We start from the raw sequence: 20,021 nt of genomic DNA, 5'->3' as shown, positions 1-20,021 counted from the left end.
CAATTTAATTTAACTACGTCACATGTGCTCAAGCATTGATATCCTGAAAACCTGGACTGCAATGATGGAGTTTGCGAAACTGTTTCTGCATCCATGTCCTCTCCTTCATGCCTCCTATGGGGGGCAACACCCCACTTCGGCCACCATAAGGAAGGGGGGGGCTCTGGATTAGGATTGAGCATTTTTTTATTTTGAAACCAAGGGTTAAAAAACCGGCCTGGAATTGGCCTCCCTATGCGTGACCTCTTACGGTTAGCAGTAACCTCCGAGCGGAGCAGAATTCCGTATCCATGACAAAAACGACAAAAATGTTTTATGAAAAAATGGGACTTTTACTGTACATTGCGCAGGCAGAACGCTTATCCCGGCAGTGACACGTGTATAACCCGTTCCAGGAGACCTCGCCAACGTTTTTACCTTCATACAATAATTCTTCCCACATTCTGTTTCCATGGTGCAGGGGTGTCGCGGTGTCACCAGGGGCAGTTACAGAGGGGTGGGAAGGGATTTTGGTAAAATCTTACATCTCTTTATTGTAATGCAGAACAGAGAAATCATATCTACAGGTACATTCATTCTCCGATGAGCAGGACGGTTCTCTCTTTCCTTCCCAGTCGCGGCGGCCGGTGATCTCTACGTCCAAGTATCCATCTGTCATTGCGGCGACATACGTTATCCCCCCCTCTCCCCCGAGTACAGTGACCGGCGTCCGCGGTGCAGTATAGGACAGAAGATCCAGGCAGCTGCTCTTGAAGTTCACATTAGAAAGGGACTTTATTACAGGCGATGTGCTGGCGGCAGCCGCGTCGACCTCCTCTGTTGGGCGGTTTCAGTCACACAGAAGTACCAGGTATAAATACGATACATCGCCCTCTCCGCACCGCACAGTCCAGCTAACGTCGCCTCTGGGATCGCCGGGTCAGAGGAGCGCGCACGCCACGTGTTGAAGCAGTGTCCGTCACTGGCCCCTGTCCGGCCGGTACACAGAGGAAGCAGCAGGGCGAGGCAGAGATTTATCCTGAGAGGACCATCCGCAGGAACAGTGGGCAGAGGAGCGAGAGGGCGAGAGGGTCAGAGGCCTGAGAACGAGGAGCGTGGGGAGAAGACTGGCCCGTTTTCCTGTGGAGCAGAGACAGATGTTACATGGGGGACAGAGAAGGCTGTGTGGGGGGGATTCATGTGAGTGCAGGGAGAGACGTATATCCCCCCCCCCCCCCACTAGTGATACACAGAGGGAGTGCGCTAATGATGGCTGCAGGGACACACGTCCGCTCATTTCCAGGCCCACATCTGGTTCACCCCACACGGAGAAGACTACATGTTGGCTCCATATGACTCTCAGCCATGGAGCCTTTCCGAGGACATCAAAGGGAGTGGAGTGGGGGGCGGGGGGGCTCACGTTTAACCCTTCCTTGTCACTTCAGCTGATCAGAGAACGTCACATGTTCACACCGCGTGTTTAGGATCCGGTTACACGGAGATCTATCCTCTTACGGGCTAGGGTGTTACCAATACACACGCTACTGCGACTTCCCCGCGCCCAGCAGCCATGATCATCAGACAAGATACCGAGACCATTTATCATAAATAACATAAGCCATCAACGCTCTAACCAGATGCCACAACGATCACACCGTCTCCGGTACAAACGCTACCGGTCACATGATCTCACAAGCCACATATCCATTACTACACGTCAGCCACATATGACAATGCCGTCCCTATCAGTGTCCTACTGCTGCATTAATAGCGTCTGGTGGCCACGTATCAGGAGCGGTGACACAAAGCACAGACGTGTCTGCACTACTGCTGCATTAATAGCGTCTGGTGGCCACGTATCAGGGACGGTGACACAAAGCACTGACGTGTCTGCACTACTGCTGCATTAATAGTGTCTGGTGGCCACGTATCAGGAGCGGTGACACAAAGCACAGACGTGTCTGCACTACTGCTACATTAATAGCATCTGGTGACCACGTATCAGGGACGGTGACACAAAGCACTGACGTGTCTGCACTACTGCTGCATTAATAGCGTCTGGTGGCCACGTATCAGGAGCGGTGACACAAAGCACTGACGTGTCTGCACTACTGCTGCATTAATAGCGTCTGGTGGCCACGTATCAGGAGCGGTGACACAAAGCACAGACGTGTCTGCACTACTGCTGCATTAATAGCATCTGGTGGCCACGTATCAGGAGCGGTGACACAAAGCACTGACGTGTCTGCACTACTGCTGCATTAATAGCGTCTGGTGGCCACGTATCAGGAGCGGTGACACAAAGCACAGACGTGTCTGCACTACTGCTGCATTAATAGCATCTGGTGGCCACGTATCAGGAGCGGTGACACAAAGCACAGACGTGTCTGCACTACTGCTGCATTAATAGCATCTGGTGGCCACGTATCAGGAGCGGTGACACAAAGCACAGACGTGTCTGCACTACTGCTGCATTAATAGCATCTGGTGGCCACGTATCAGGGACGGTGACACAAAGCACAGACGTGTCTGCACTACTGCTGCATTAATAGCGTCTGGTGGCCACGTATCAGGAGCGGTGACACAAAGCACTGACGTGTCTGCACTACTGCTGCATTAATAGCGTCTGGTGGCCACGTATCAGGAGCGGTGACACAAAGCACAGACGTGTCTGCACTACTGCTGCATTAATAGCGTCTGGTGGCCACGTATCAGGAGCGGTGACACAAAGCACAGACGTGTCTGCACTACTGCTGCATTAATAGCATCTGGTGGCCACGTATCAGGAGCGGTGACACAAAGCACAGACGTGTCTGCACTACTGCTGCATTAATAGCATCTGGTGGCCACGTATCAGGAGCGGTGACACAAAGCACAGACGTGTCTGCACTACTGCTGCATTAATAGCATCTGGTGGCCACGTATCAGGAGCGGTGACACAAAGCACAGACGTGTCTGCACTACTGCTGCATTAATAGCGTCTGGTGGCCACGTATCAGGAGCGGTGACACAAAGCACTGACGTGTCTGCACTACTGCTGCATTAATAGCGTCTGGTGGCCACGTATCAGGAGCGGTGACACAAAGCACAGACGTGTCTGCACTACTGCTGCATTAATAGCATCTGGTGGCCACGTATCAGGAGCGGTGACACAAAGCACTGACGTGTCTGCACTACTGCTGCATTAATAGCGTCTGGTGGCCACGTATCAGGAGCGGTGACACAAAGCACAGACGTGTCTGCACTACTGCTGCATTAATAGCATCTGGTGGCCACGTATCAGGAGCGGTGACACAAAGCACAGACGTGTCTGCACTACTGCTGCATTAATAGCATCTGGTGGCCACGTATCAGGAGCGGTGACACAAAGCACAGACGTGTCTGCACTACTGCTGCATTAATAGCATCTGGTGGCCACGTATCAGGGACGGTGACACAAAGCACAGACGTGTCTGCACTACTGCTGCATTAATAGCGTCTGGTGGCCACGTATCAGGAGCGGTGACACAAAGCACTGACGTGTCTGCACTACTGCTGCATTAATAGCGTCTGGTGGCCACGTATCAGGAGCGGTGACACAAAGCACAGACGTGTCTGCACTACTGCTGCATTAATAGCATCTGGTGACCACGTATCAGGGACGGTGACACAAAGCACTGACGTGTCTGCACTACTGCTGCATTAATAGCGTCTGGTGGCCACGTATCAGGAGCGGTGACACAAAGCACTGACGTGTCTGCACTACTGCTGCATGAATAGCGTCTGGAGGCCACGTATCAGGAGCGGTGACACAAAGCACAGACGTGTCTGCACTACTGCTGCATTAATAGCGTCTGGTGGCCACGTATCAGGAGCGGTGACACAAAGCACAGACGTGTCTGCACTACTGCTGCATTAATAGCGTCTGGTGGCCACGTATCAGGAGCTGTGACACAAAGCACTGACGTGTCTGCACTACTGCTGCATTAATAGCATCTGGTGGCCACGTATCAGGAGCGGTGACACAAAGCACTGACGTGTCTGCACTACTGCTGCATGAATAGCGTCTGGAGGCCACGTATCAGGAGCGGTGACACAAAGCACAGACGTGTCTGCACTACTGCTGCATTAATAGCGTCTGGTGGCCACGTATCAGGAGCGGTGACACAAAGCACAGACGTGTCTGCACTACTGCTGCATTAATAGCATCTGGTGGCCACGTATCAGGGACGGTGACACAAAGCACAGACGTGTCTGCACTACTGCTGCATTAATAGCGTCTGGTGGCCACGTATCAGGAGCGGTGACACAAAGCACTGACGTGTCTGCACTACTGCTGCATTAATAGCGTCTGGTGGCCACGTATCAGGAGCGGTGACACAAAGCACAGACGTGTCTGCACTACTGCTGCATTAATAGCATCTGGTGACCACGTATCAGGGACGGTGACACAAAGCACTGACGTGTCTGCACTACTGCTGCATTAATAGCGTCTGGTGGCCACGTATCAGGAGCGGTGACACAAAGCACTGACGTGTCTGCACTACTGCTGCATGAATAGCGTCTGGAGGCCACGTATCAGGAGCGGTGACACAAAGCACAGACGTGTCTGCACTACTGATGCATTAATAGCGTCTGGAGGCCACGTATCAGGGACGGTGACACAAAGCACAGACGTGTCTGCACTACTGCTGCATTAATAGCGTCTGGTGGCCACGTATCAGGAGCGGTGACACAAAGCACAGACGTGTCTGCACTACTGCTGCATTAATAGCGTCTGGTGGCCACGTATCAGGAGCGGTGACACAAAGCACTGACGTGTCTGCACTACTGCTGCATTAATAGCGTCTGGTGGTCACGTATCAGGAGCGGTGACACAAAGCACAGACGTGTCTGCACTACTGCTGCATTAATAGCATCTGGTGGCCACGTATCAGGAGCGGTGACACAAAGCACTGACGTGTCTGCACTACTGCTGCATTAATAGCATCTGGTGGCCACGTATCAGGGACGGTGACACAAAGCACTGACGTGTCTGCACTACTGCTGCATTAATAGCGTCTGGTGGCCACGTATCAGGGACGGTGACACAAAGCACTGACGTGTCTGCACTACTGCTACATTAATAGCATCTGGTGACCACATATCAGGGACGGTGACACAAAGCACTGACGTGTCTGCACTACTGCTGCATTAATAGCGTCTGGTGGCCACGTATCAGGGACGGTGACACAAAGCACAGACGTGTCTGCACTACTGCTGCATTAATAGCATCTGGTGGCCACGTATCAGGAGCGGTGACACAAAGCACAGACGTGTCTGCACTACTGCTGCATTAATAGCGTCTGGTGGCCACGTATCAGGAGCGGTGACACAAAGCACTGACGTGTCTGCACTACTGCTGCATGAATAGCGTCTGGAGGCCACGTATCAGGAGCGGTGACACAAAGCACTGACGTGTCTGCACTACTGCTGCATGAATAGCGTCTGGAGGCCACGTATCAGGAGCGGTGACACTAAGCACTGACGTGTCTGCACTACTGATGCATTAATAGCGTCTGGAGGCCACGTATAAGGGACGGTGACACAAAGCACTGACGTGTCTGCACTACTGCTGCATTAATAGCGTCTGGTGGTCACGTATCAGGGATGGTGACGCAAAGCACAGACGTGTCTGCACTACTGCTGCATTAATAGCGTCTGGTGGCCACGTATCAGGGACACAAAGCACAGACGCAGTGCTGCTGGTTAGATATTGGGAGACATGGATCAGAGTAAAGTCAGTATATATCACAGTATAAATGAGCGGTCAGACTGGGATGAAGCAGGGACACATACAGTCTGCAGAGAACATTCCAGCCTGGCACTAGGAACCACAACAGCCACATCTTACCCGAGCATCGTAGTCCAGGACAAACGGGGGGATTTCAATCTGCTCGGGGGAGATAGCGGTAAAGAGCTGGTGCAGACTTTCCACCTGATGTATCTTGTCCTTCAGTCCAGACACAGTAAATGTGGTAAAGAACCACGTGGAGACCTGGGAGATGATAGAATACAGGATGAGATCAACGTCACTCGCTATATACTGTAATCTACTCGCAGGATTAGAGTCAGTACAGCGTACATGTGACCCCAGTCATCGGCTCCCGGCCAGTACAGCGTAGTACATGTGGCCCCATTCAGCGGCTCCCGGCCAGTACAGCGTACATGTGGCCCCAGTCAGCGGCTCCCGGCCAGTACAGCGTACATGTGGCCCCAGTCACGGTCAGTAGAGTGCACATACAGACACACCATCAGTGGCCACCGCTATCTACAGCTGGGAGCATCACCCACCTACTGCCCACCAAACACACCATCAGGGGCCACCGCTATCTACAGCTGGGAGCATCACCCACCTACTGCCCACCAGACACCATCAGGGGCCACCGCTATCTGCAGCTGGGAGCATCACCCACCTACTGCCCACCAGACACCATCAGGGGCCACCGCTATCTGCAGCTGGGAGCATCATCCACCTACTGCCCACCAGACACACCATCAGGGGTCACCGCTATCTACAGCTGGGGAGCGTCACCGACCTACTGACCACCAGACACACCATCAGGGGCCACCGCTATCTACAGCTGGGGAGCGTCACCCACCTACTGCCCACCAGACACACCATCAGGTGCCACCGCTATCTGCAGCTGGGGAGCGTCACCCACCTACTGCCCACCAGACACCTTCAGGTGCCACCGCTATCTACAGCTGGGAAGCGTCACCCACCTACTGCCCACCAGACACACCATCAGGGGTCACCGCTATCTACAGCTGGGAAGCGTCACCCACCTACTGCCCACCAGACACACCATCAGGGGTCACCGCTATCTACAGCTGGGAAGCGTCACCCACCTACTGCCCACCAGACACACCATCAGGGGTCACCGCTATCTACAGCTGGGAAGCGTCACCCACCTACTGCCCACCAGACACACCATCAGGTGCCACCGCTATCTGCAGCTGGGGAGCGTTACCCACCTACCGCCCACCAGACACACCATCAGGGGCCACCGCTTTCTACAGCTGGGGAGCGTCACCCACCTACCGCCCACCAGACACACCATCAGGGGCCACCGCTATCTGCAGCTGGGGAGCGTTACCCACCTATCGCCCACCAGACACCATCAGGGGCCACCGCTATCTACAGCTGGAGAGCGTCACCCACCTACCGCCCACCAGACACACCATCAGGGGCCACCGCTATCTACAGCTCGGGAGCGTTACCCACCTACCGCCCACCAGACACACCATCAGGGGCCACCGCCATCTACAGCTGGGAAGCGTCACCCACCTACCGCCCACCAGACACACCATCAGGGGCCACCGCTATCTACAGCTGGGGAGCGTCACCCACCAGACACACCATCAGGTGCCACCGCTACCTACAGCTGGGGAGCGCCATCCACCTACCGCCCACCAGACACACCATCAGGGGACACCGCTATCTATAGCTGGGGAGCTTCACCCACCTACCGCCCACCAGACACACCATCAGGGGCCTCCGCTATCTACAGCTGGGGAGCTCTGCCCACCAGACACACCATCAGGGGCCACCGCTATCTACAGCTGGGGAGATCCACCCACCTACCGCCCACCAGACACACCATCAGGGGCCACCGCTATCTACAGCTGGGGAGATCCACCCACCTACCGCCCACCAGACACACCATCAGGGGCCACAGCTATCTGCAGCTGGGTAGCGTCACCCACGTACCGCCCACCAGACACCATCAGGTGCCACCGCTATCTACAGCTGGGGAGCATCACCCACCTAATGCCCACCAGACACACCATCAGGGGCCACCGCTATCTACAGCTGGGGAGCGTCACCCACCTACCGCCCACCAGACACACCATCAGGGGCCACCGCTATCTACAGCTGGGGAGCGTCACCCACCTACCACCCACCAGACACACCATCAGGTGCCACCGCTACCTACAGCTGGGGAGCGCCATCCACCTACCGCCCACCAGACACACCATCAGGGGCCACCGCTACCTACAGCTGGGGAGCGCCATCCACCTACGCCCACCAGACACACCATCAGGGGCCACCGCTATCTACAGCTGGGGAGCGTCACCCACCTACCGCCCACCAGACACACCATCAGGGGCCACCGCTATCTACAGCTGGGGAGCGTCACCCACCTACCGCCCACCAGACACACCATCAGGGGCCACCGCTATCTGCAGCAGGGAAGCGTCACCCACCTACCACCCACCAGACACACCATCAGGTGCCACGGCTACCTACAGCTGGGTAGCGCCATCCACCTACCGCCCACCAGACACACCATCAGGGGCCACCGCTATCTACAGCTGGGGAGCGTCACCGACCTACTGCCCACCAGACACACCATCAGGGGCCACCGCTATCTACAGCTGGGAGCATCACCCACCTACTGCCCACCAGACACACCATCAGGGGTCACCGCTATCTACAGCTGGGGAGCGTCACCCACCTACTGCCCACCAGACACACCATCAGGTGCCACCGCTATCTGCAGCTGGGGAGCGTCACCCACCTACTGCCCACCAGACACCTTCAGGTGCCACCGCTATCTACAGCTGGGAAGCGTCACCCACCTACTGCCCACCAGACACACCATCAGGGGTCACCGCTATCTACAGCTGGGAAGCGTCACCCACCTACTGCCCACCAGACACACCATCAGGGGTCACCGCTATCTACAGCTGGGAAGCGTCACCCACCTACTGCCCACCAGACACACCATCAGGGGTCACCGCTATCTACAGCTGGGAAGCGTCACCCACCTACTGCCCACCAGACACACCATCAGGTGCCACCGCTATCTGCAGCTGGGGAGCGTTACCCACCTACCGCCCACCAGACACACCATCAGGGGCCACCGCTTTCTACAGCTGGGGAGCGTCACCCACCTACCGCCCACCAGACACACCATCAGGGGCCACCGCTATCTGCAGCTGGGGAGCGTTACCCACCTATCGCCCACCAGACACCATCAGGGGCCACCGCTATCTACAGCTGGAGAGCGTCACCCACCTACCGCCCACCAGACACACCATCAGGGGCCACCGCTATCTACAGCTCGGGAGCGTTACCCACCTACCGCCCACCAGACACATCATCAGGGGCCACCGCCATCTACAGCTGGGAAGCGTCACCCACCTACCGCCCACCAGACACACCATCAGGGGCCACCGCTATCTACAGCTGGGGAGCGTCACCCACCTACCACCCACCAGACACACCATCAGGTGCCACCGCTACCTACAGCTGGGGAGCGCCATCCACCTACCGCCCACCAGACACACCATCAGGGGCCACCGCTATCTATAGCTGGGGAGCTTCACCCACCTACCGCCCACCAGACACACCATCAGGGGCCTCAGCTATCTACAGCTGGGGAGCTCTGCCCACCAGACACACCATCAGGGGCCACCGCTATCTACAGCTGGGGAGATCCACCCACCTACCGCCCACCAGACACACCATCAGGGGCCACCGCTATCTACAGCTGGGGAGATCCACCCACCTACCGCCCACCAGACACACCATCAGGGGCCACAGCTATCTGCAGCTGGGTAGCGTCACCCACGTACCGCCCACCAGACACCATCAGGTGCCACCGCTATCTACAGCCGGGGAGCATCACCCACCTAATGCCCACCAGACACACCATCAGGGGCCACCGCTATCTACAGCTGGGGAGCGTCACCCACCTACCGCCCACCAGACACACCATCAGGGGCCACCGCTATCTACAGCTGGGGAGCGTCACCCACCTACCACCCACCAGACACACCATCAGGTGCCACCGCTACCTACAGCTGGGGAGCGCCATCCACCTACCGCCCACCAGACACACCATCAGGGGCCACCGCTACCTACAGCTGGGGAGCGCCATCCACCTACCGCCCACCAGACACACCATCAGGGGCCACCGCTATCTACAGCTGGGGAGCGTCACCCACCTACCGCCCACCAGACACACCATCAGGGGCCACCGCTATCTACAGCTGGGGAGCGTCACCCACCTACCGCCCACCAGACACACCATCAGGGGCCACCGCTATCTGCAGCTGGGAAGCGTCACCCACCTACCACCCACCAGACACACCATCAGGTGCCACCGCTACCTACAGCTGGGTAGCGCCATCCACCTACCGCCCACCAGACACACCATCAGGGGCCACCGCTATCTACAGCTGGGAGCATCACCCACCTACTGCCCACCAGACACACCATCAGGGGCCACAGCTATCTGCAGCTGGGGAGCGTCACCCACGTACCGCCCACCAGACACCATCAGGTGCCACCGCTATCTACAGCTGGGGAGCATCACCCACCTAATGCCCACCAGACACACCATCAGGGGCCACCGCTATCTACAGCTGGGGAGCGTCACCCACCTACCGCCCACCAGACACACCATCAGGGGCCACCGCTATCTACAGCTGGGGAGCGTCACCCACCTACCACCCACCAGACACACCATCAGGTGCCACCGCTACCTACAGCTGGGGAGCGCCATACACCTACCGCCCACCAGACACACCATCAGGGGCCACCGCTATCTACAGCTGGGGAGCGTCACCCACCTACCGCCCACCAGACACACCATCAGGGGCCACCGCTATCTACAGCTGGGGAGCGTCACCCACCTACCGCCCACCAGACACACCATCAGGGGCCACCGCTATCTGCAGCTGGGGAGCGTTACCCACCTACCGCCCACCAGACACACCATCAGGGGCCACCGCTATCTACAGCTGGGGAGCGTCACCCACCTACCGCCCACCAGACACACCATCAGGGGCCACCGCTATCTACAGCTGGGGAGCGCCACCCACCTACTGCCCACCAGACACACCATCAGGGGCCACCGCTATCTGCAGCTGGGGAGCGTTACCCACCTACCGCCCACCAGACACACCATCAGGGGCCACCGCTATCTACAGCTGGGGAGCGTCACCCACCTACCGCCCACCAGACACACCATCAGGGGCCACCGCTATCTACAGCTGGGGAGCGTCACCCACCTACCGCCCACCAGACACACCATCAGGGGCCACCGCTATCTACAGCTGGGGAGCGTCACCCACCTACCGCCCACCAGACACACCATCAGGGGCCACCGCTATCTACAGCTGGGAAGCGTCACCCACCTACTGCCCACCAGACACACCATCAGGGGCCACCGCTATCTGCGGACACATTCCTCTGTCATTCACACGGATAAAGCCTATGAAGAAACGTATCTGAAACTAGACTGCAGCGCACCACAGAACTATACAGGTGTCTGATCACTTCCCCATCTGTAGTTATTATCGTGTATGCAGTCGCTCAGGTCATAGACAGATGTACAGCTCCCCCTAGTGGACAATTTATCATTAAAACTATATATATATTTTTTTTAATGAATCAAGAGCCGTTGGTGCATCAACATTTTTACTTATTAACAAGCGCTCTACCACAGACAGACCCACACCAGTATAGGGCACATACAGTATATAGCCCTGAAAATGGAACATAGGGACGAGTGATCGGCTCCGGGGAATACAGACAATAAGCCTCATTGTTTCAGTCTGGAAGGTGCAATGTACACCACTGTATAACCGCGCTGTGCCACAGGGAGGGGGTGGGGTGTCTGGTTTGGGGGCGACACACTAGCTCAACTGAGTGTGAAAGTAAATCTCCCAGTATCTGTGTTACGTCTCTTATTCCCTCCCTCCTCTGCATTCAGATAGTTACACCTTCCCTGGGATTTCCTCCCGTCTCTGAATGAGCCCCACTGTGTGTAATATACATGTCCAGTAGCCAGCGCTATTGTTCCTAATCTAGACACACACCCCGCTCTCCTCCTCCGCCCATCTCACTAACACCCCCCCCCCCCCCCCCGCCCGCTCTCCTCCTCCGCCCATCTCACTAACACCCCCTCCCCCGGCTGCACATCCAATACCATCTCCGAGCTAAGGACAATCTTTCACCCCTGGAACTGGGAGTCAGGGTCATAAACACTCAGGTTTGGCGCGGCCATCCGGCTTACAGACCGCTGCGTTTGGCCTTTACTGTTATAATCAGTTTCTTTTTTTTCCCTTTTAGTTACAAACAAGAATTAGAGCATCTCACCATTACCCAGGCACCTTTGCCCCACCCGGCATACTGCTCTGACTTCCATCCGTACCCCACACTAACATGATGGGCCACTTCCATAGCCCAACACACCACTGCCCCCCCCCCCTCCAGGCACCTCTCCAGCCTTCCAATGCCAAAGGTCATATCATTATCCTAGGAGCGCCTCTTATACTGCTGTTAGCCGCTCGCCATTCCCTGGACACGTAAAATGCCACCTGCACTAACATCAGATCTGCACGTCACAGAGCGGAGGACATTGTGTGTGTCATACAGGGTGATATGGAAGACTGGGGAACATATTACTATTATCTGTGTCTGGGATTCATTATGTACGTGCCACGCACTCTCTTCCGCAGTTACTAATCCTACGCCGTACACATTTATATAACCCAGGGATTTGTCTCGGGAATCTCTACTCAGCTGGATATTAGGAGATGTGTCAGGGGCCCTCCCATCGGCCCCCAGACCCCACGTGTAGCGCACCGAGCTGACAGCGGTTTCTCCTCAGACTCATCCTCACCACTGTGCGCTGCCAGCGCGGATACTCGCGGTTTGGGTGACCGACTGCCTGATTTATTCCAGAAAAAGTGTTAAAGAAAATAAGAATTTACTTACCGATAATTCTATTTCTCGGAGTCCGTAGTGGATGCTGGGGTTCCTGAAAGGACCATGGGGAATAGCGGCTCCGCAGGAGACAGGGCACAAAAAGTAAAGCTTTAGGATCAGGTGGTGTGCACTGGCTCCTCCCCCTATGACCCTCCTCCAAGCCTCAGTTAGGTACTGTGCCCGGACGAGCGTACACAATAAGGAAGGATTTATGAATCCCGGGTAAGACTCATACCAGCCACACCAATCACACTGTACAACCTGTGATCTGAACCCAGTTAACAGTATGATAACAGAGGAGCCTCTGAAAAGATGGCTCACAATAATAATAACCCGATTTTTGTAACTATGTACAAGTAATGCAGATAATCCGCACTTGGGATGGGCGCCCAGCATCCACTACGGACTCCGAGAAATAGAATTATCGGTAAGTAAATTCTTATTTTCTCTATCGTCCTAGTGGATGCTGGGGTTCCTGAAAGGACCATGGGGATTATACCAAAGCTCCCAAACGGGCGGGAGAGTGCGGATGACTCTGCAGCACCGAATGAGAGAACTCCAGGTCCTCCTTAGCCAGGGTATCAAATTTGTAGGATTTTACAAACGTGTTTGCCCCTGACTAAATAGCCGCTCGGCAAAGTTGTAAAGCCGAGACCCCTCGGGCAGCCGCCCAAGATGAGCCCACCTTCCTTGTGGAATGGGCATTTACATATTTTGGCTGTGGCAGGCCTGCCACAGAATGTGCAAGCTGAATTGTATTACACATCCAACTAGCAAAAGTCTGCTTAAAAGCAAGAGCACCCAGTTTGTTGGGTGCATACAGGATAACAGCAAGTCAGTTTTCCTGACTCCAGCCGTCCTGGAACCTATATTTTCAGGGCCCTGACCACATCTAGCAACTTGGAGTCCTCCAAGTCCCTAGTAGGCGCAAGACACCACAATAAGCTGGTTCAGGTGAAACACTGACACCACCTTAGGGAGAGAACTGGGGACGAGTCCGCAGCTCTGCCCTGTCCGAATGGACAAACAGATATGGGCTTTTTTGAGAAAAAAACCACCAATTTGACACTCGCCTGGTCCAGGCCAGGTCCAAGAGCATGTTCACTTTTCATGTGAGATGCTTCAAATCCACAGATTTGACTGGTTTTAAACCAATGTGTTTTGAGGAATCCCAGAACTACGTTGAGATCCCACAGTGCCACTGGAGGCACAAAAGGGGGTTGTATATGCAATACTCCCTTGACAAACTTCTGGACTTCAGGAACTGAAGCCAATTCTTTCTGGAAGAAAAATCGACAGGGCCGAAATTTGAACCTTAATGGACCCCAATTTGAGGCCCATAGACACTCCTGTTTGCAAGAAATGCAGGAATCGACCGAGTTGAAATTTCTTCGTGGGGCCTTCCTGGCCTCACACCACGCAACATATTTTCGCCACATGTGGTGATAATGTTGTGCGGTCACCTCCTTTCTGGCTTTGACCAGGGTAGGAATGACCTCTTCCTGAATGCCTTTTCCCTTAGGATCCGGCGTTCCACCGCCATGCCGTCAAACGCAGCTGCGGTAAGTCTTGGAACAGACATGGTACTTGCTGAAACAAGTCCCTTCTTAGCGGCAGAGGCCATAAGTCCTCTGTGAGCATCTCTTGAAGTTCCGGGTACCAAGTCCTTCTTGGCTAATCCGGAGCCATGAGTATAGTTCTTACTCCTCTACGTCTTATAATTCTCAGTACCTTAGGTATGAAAAGCAGAGGATGGAACACATACACCGACTGGTACACCCACGGTGTTACCAGAACGTCCACAGCTATTGCCTGAGGGTCTCTTAACCTGGCGCAATACCTGTCCCGTTTTTTGTTCAGACGGGACGCCATCATGTCCACCTTTGGTAATTCCCAACGGTTTACAATTATGTGGAAAACTTCCCCATGAAGTTCCCACTCTGCCGGGTGGAGGTCGTGCCTACTGAGGAAGTCTGCTTCCCAGTTTCCATTCCCGGAATGAAACACTGCTGACAGTGCTATCACATGATTTTCCGCCCAGCGAAAAGTCCTTGCAGTTTTTGCCACTGCCCTCCTGCTTCTTGTGCCGCCCTGTCTATTTACGTGGGCGACTGCCGTGATGTTTTATCCCACTGGATCAATACCGGATGACCTTGAAGCAGAGGTCTTGCTAAGCTTAGAGCATTATAAATTTACCCTTAGCTATATTTATGTGGAGAAAAATCTCCAGACTTGATCACACTCCCTGGAAATTTTTTCCTTGTGTGACTGCTCCCCAGCCTCTCGGGCTGGCCTCCGTGGTCACCAACATCCAAAACTGAATGCCGAATCTGCGGCCCTCTAGAAGATGAGCACTCTGTAACCACCACAGGAGAGACACCCTTGTCCTTGGATATAGGGTTATCCGCTGATGCATCTGAAGATGCGATCCGGACCATTTGTCCAGCAGATCCCACTGAAAAGTTCTTGCATGAAATCTGCCGACTGGAATTGCTTCGAAGGAAGTCACCATTTTTTTACCATGGCCCTTGTGCAATGATGCACTGATTTTAGGAGGTTCCTGACTAGCTCGGATAACTCCCTGGCTTTCTCTTCCGGGAGAAACACCTTTTTCTGGACTGTGTCCAGAATCATCCCTAAGCACAGGAGACTTGTTGTCGGGATCAGCTGCGATTTTGGAATATTTAGAATCCACCCCTGCTGTTGTAACAGTATCCGAGATAGTGCTACTCCGACCTCCAACTGTTCCCTGGACTTTGCCCTTATCAGGAGATCGTCCAAGTAAGGGATAATTAAGACGCCTTTTCTTCGAAGAAGAACCATCATTTCGGCCATTACCTTGGTAAAGACCCGGGGTGCCGTAGACAATCCAAACGGCAGCGTCTGAAACTGATAGTGACAGTTCTGTACCACGAACCTGAGGTACCCTTAGTGATAAGGGCAAATTTGGGACATGGAGGTAAGCATCCCTGATGTCTCGGGACACCAGATAGTCCCCTTCTTCCCGGTTCGTTATCACTGCTCTGAGTGACTCCATCTTGATTTGAACCTTTGTAAGTGTTCAAATTTTTTTAGATTTAGAATAGGTCTCACCTAGCCTTCTGGCTTCAGTACCACAATATAGTGTGGAATAATACCCCTTTTCTTGTTGTAGGAGGGGTAATTTAATTATCACCTGCTGGGAATACAGCTCGTGAATTGTTTCCCATACTGCCTCCTTGTCGGAGGGAGACCTTGGTAAAGCAGACTTCAGGAGCCTGCGCAGGGGAAACGTCTCGACATTCCAATCTGTACCCCTGGGATACTACTTGTAGGATCCAGGGGTCCTGTACGGTCCCAGCGTCATGCTGAGAGCTTGGCAGAAGCGGTGGAACGCTTCTGTTCCTGGGAATGGGCTGCCTGCTGCAGTCTTCTTCCCTTTCCTCTATCCCTGGGCAGATATGACTCTTATAGGGACGAAAGGACTGAAGCTGAAAAGACGGTGTCTTTTTCTGCAGAGATGTGACTTAGGGTAAAAACGGTGGATTTTCCAGCAGTTGCCGTGGCCACCAGGTCCGATGGACCGACCCCAAATAACTCCTCTTCCTTTATACGGCAATACACCTTTGTGCCGTTTGGAATCTGCATCACCTGACCACTGTCGTGTCCATAAACATCTTCTGGCAGATATGGACATCGCACTTACTCTTGATGCCAGAGTGCAAATATCCCTCTGTGCATCTCGCATATATAGAAATACATCCTTTAAATGCTCTATAGTCCATAAAATACTGTCCCTGTCAAGGGTATCAATATTTTTAGTCAGGGAATCCGACCAAGCCACCCCAGCTCTGCACATCCAGGCTGAGGCGATCGCTGGTCGCAGTATAACACCAGTATGTGTGTATATACTTTTTAGGATATTTTCCAGCCTCCTATCAGCTGGCTCCTTGAGGACGGCCCTATCTATAGACGGTACCGCCACTTGTTCTGATAAGCGTGTGAGCGCCTTATCCACCCTAAGGGGTGTTTCCCAACGCGCCCTAACTTCTGGCGGGAAAGGGTATACCGCCCATATTTTCTATCGGGGGGAACCCACGCATCATCACACACTTCATTTAATTTATCTGATTCAGGAAAAACTACGGTAGTTTTTTCACATCCCACATAATACCCTCTTTTGTGGTACTTGTAGTATCAGAAATATGTAACACCTCCTTCATTGCCCTTAACGTGTGGCCCTAATAAGGAATACGTTTGTTTATTCACCGTCGACACTGGATTCAGTGTCCCTGTCTGTGTCTGTGTCGACCGACTAAAGTAAACGGGCGTTTTAAAACCCCTGACGGTGTTTTTGAGACGTCTGGACCGGTACTAATTGTTTGTCGGCCATCTCATGTCGTCAACCGACCTTGGCGCGTGTTGACATTATCACGTAATTCCCTAAATAAGCCATCCATTCCGGTGTCGACTCCCTAGAGAGTGACATCACCATTACAGGCAATTGCTCCGCCTCCTCACCAACATCGTCCTCATACATGTCGACACACACGTACCGACACACAGCACACACACAGGGAATGCTCTGATAGAGGACAGGACCCCACTAGCCCATTGGGGAGACAGAGGGAGAGTTTGCCAGCACACACCAAAAACGCTATAATTATATAGGGACAACCTTATATAAGTGTTTTCCCTTATAGCATCTTTTTTATATATTTCTAACGCCAAATTAGTGCCCCCCCTCTCTGTTTTAACCCTGTTTCTGTAGTGCAGTGCAGGGGAGAGCCTGGGAGCCTTCCCTCCAGCCTTTCTGTGAGGGAAAATGGCGCTGTGTGCTGAGGAGATAGGCCCCGCCCCTTTTTCGGCGGCCTCGTCTCCCGCTCTTAACGGATTCTGGCAGGGGTTAAATATCTCCATATAGCCCCCGGAGGCTATATGTGAGGTATTTTTAGCCAAAAAAGGTTTTCATTTGCCTCCCAGGGCGCCCCCCCTCCCAGCGACCTGCACCCTCAGTGACTGCCGTGTGAAGTGTGCTGAGAGGAAAATGGCGCACAGCTGCAGTGCTGTGCGCTACCTTAAGAAGACTGAGGAGTCTTCTGCCGCCGATTCTGGACCTCTTCTCGTTTCAGCATCTGCAAGGGGGTCGGCGGCGCGGCTCCGGTGACCATCCAGGCTGTACCTGTGATCGTCCCTCTGGAGCTAATGTCCAGTAGCCAAGAAGCCAATCCATCCTGCACGCAGGTGAGTTCACTTCTTCTCCCCTAAGTCCCTCGTTGCAGTGATCCTGTTGCCAGCAGGACTCACTGTAAAATAAAAAACCTAAGCTAAACTTTTCTAAGCAGCTCTTTAGGAGAGCCACCTAGATTGCACCCTTCTCGGCCGGGCACAAAAATCTAACTGAGGCTTGGAGGAGGGTCATAGGGGGAGGAGCCAGTGCACACCACCTGATCCTAAAGCTTTACTTTTTGTGCCCTGTCTCCTGCGGAGCCGCTATTCCCCATGGTCCTTTCAGGAACCCCAGCATCCACTAGGACGATAGAGAAAGAATGTAGAATGGAGCGCTGCCTAATTTGGAATGTGTTCCATGTGTATTACTTGGCTGGGGCGACAGAATGTCACAGAGAGGGATCAGCAGGATGGTTGCTGTACGTGTGCGCTATCACCTGAGTATATACATTAACGTGCTTCCAAGATCACCCCGCAGGGGAACCGGTCGCCCTGTAACCCCCCTATTTCTGGTTATCTGCCGCCTCTCTATTCCCTGCACAATATACAGCACGAAACACAGATTATTCATCTATTACAGGGATTATTAAAGTCTTCTGACCTTAATCACGCTAAAGAATGATTGCTGCAAAAAGTTGCAAAGTCACAACCTCGCTTCACAGCAGAAAATGACGGGAAAGGTCTCACCTTAGACCGAAACGTTGGATGAACAAAATAAAGTGCCTTCAGGTTCTTCTTGTATCTGTCAAAAGAGAAATCCCCAGAATCAGTCAGATCAGCGTAGCTCGGAGGCTGGGCACACACTTGGCCGGTGGTCCGGCTGACCTGCAGATCGATCTAGTGCGTGCACACTTACCAATCCACCACCAATAGGTCTGGCAGCAGAGCCATTTAAAAATGCCCGTCTACTTGCGATGTCATATTTAATGGATGCGGCGGGTCACCCGTACACACAGAGCCGACCTGATACGGCTGTGAACGACATTGTTCACAGACATATCAGCTGTACACATGAACTGATGGTCCTGCCAATAGATTCCTACAGCCTACGAACAAAGATAAATTGGCAAGTGTGTACCCAGCATTACCCTTCTCATCCACCAAGCAGCACCACATATAGGTGCCTCTGTGGCCTCCGGCTCCCCTAGTGTGTGCTGAGCAGTACTGCAATTCATCTACATGTAACCTTATGTGATACTCTGACAGAGAGCACCCCCTATGTGACTAGGTGCCCACCAGCCACGTACACTAACAGGTGCCCGATATACTAATGCCACTAGTAATGTGAATTACAAAGCCAGCCGTATGTCAGTCACTCCTGGTGAAGTATCTGGAACACATATTTACACAGAATGCCCCCATGTATTTACATCGTGTTGGTCTAGTTTATGGCAGATCATGTAGGGAGGGATGCAGAACGCTACAGGCAGAATGTGGCACAGGGAAGGACGGTGTAGCCCAGATAGCGGAGGGGGGTGGGGACAGGCAGAGTGTGGCACAGGGAAGGACGGTGTAGCCCAGATAGCGGAGGGGGGTGGGGACAGGCAGAGTGTGGCACAGGGAAGGACGGTGTAGCCCAGATAGCGGAGGGGGGTGGGGACAGGCAGAGTGTGGCACAGGGAAGGACGGTGTAGCCCAGATAGCGGAGGGGGGTGGGGACAGGCAGAGTGTGGCACAGGGAAGGACGGTGTAGCCCAGATAGCGGAGGGGGGTGGGGACAGGCAGTGTGGGGTACAGGGAAGGACGGTGTAGCCCAGATAGCGGAGGGGGGTGGGGACAGGCAAAGTGTGGCACAGGGGTGTACGGTGTAACCCAGATAGCGGAGGGGGGTGGGGACAGGCAGAGTGTGGCACAGGGAAGGACGGTGTAGCCAAGATAGCGGAGGGGGGTGGGGACAGGCAGAGTGTGGTACAGGGAAGGACGGTGTAGCCCAGATAGCGGAGGGGGGTGGGGACAGGCAGAGTGTGGTACAAGAAAGGACGGTGTAGCCCAGATAGCAGAGGGGGGGAACAGGCAGAGTGTGGCACAGGGACGCACGGTGTAGCCCAGATGGCGGAGTGGGGGGGGGGGGGGAGACAGGCAGAGTGTG

At 54.2% G+C, this 20,021-nt stretch overlaps 1 protein-coding gene across 3 annotated transcripts in view; it reads right to left on the bottom strand.

Annotated features, from left to right (window-relative positions):
• Window positions 1-311: 311 nt before the first annotated feature.
• The window catches only part of GDAP2 (ganglioside induced differentiation associated protein 2), a 114,732-nt gene continuing 95,022 nt past the window's right edge, over window positions 312-20,021 (bottom strand). For 2 of the 3 annotated variants that reach the window (XM_063956881.1, XM_063956883.1), the window contains exons 12-14: window positions 18,620-18,674; window positions 5,852-5,995; window positions 312-1,119 (exon numbers count right to left, since the gene is read on the bottom strand). In XM_063956881.1, coding sequence (XP_063812951.1) covers window positions 1,072-1,119; window positions 5,852-5,995; window positions 18,620-18,674 — 247 coding nt within the window. In that variant the 3' untranslated portion in view covers window positions 312-1,071. The remainder of the gene's footprint in view (window positions 1,120-5,851; window positions 5,996-18,619; window positions 18,675-20,021) is intronic. The other variant, XM_063956882.1, reaches the window with a different exon arrangement.

This window comes from Pseudophryne corroboree, chromosome 2 (genome assembly GCF_028390025.1).
Source record: "Pseudophryne corroboree isolate aPseCor3 chromosome 2, aPseCor3.hap2, whole genome shotgun sequence".
Classification (NCBI taxonomy): Eukaryota; Metazoa; Chordata; class Amphibia; order Anura; family Myobatrachidae; genus Pseudophryne; species Pseudophryne corroboree.
Note: the sequence above shows the minus strand (reverse complement) of the source record. Positions and strands in the feature narration are given on the sequence as shown.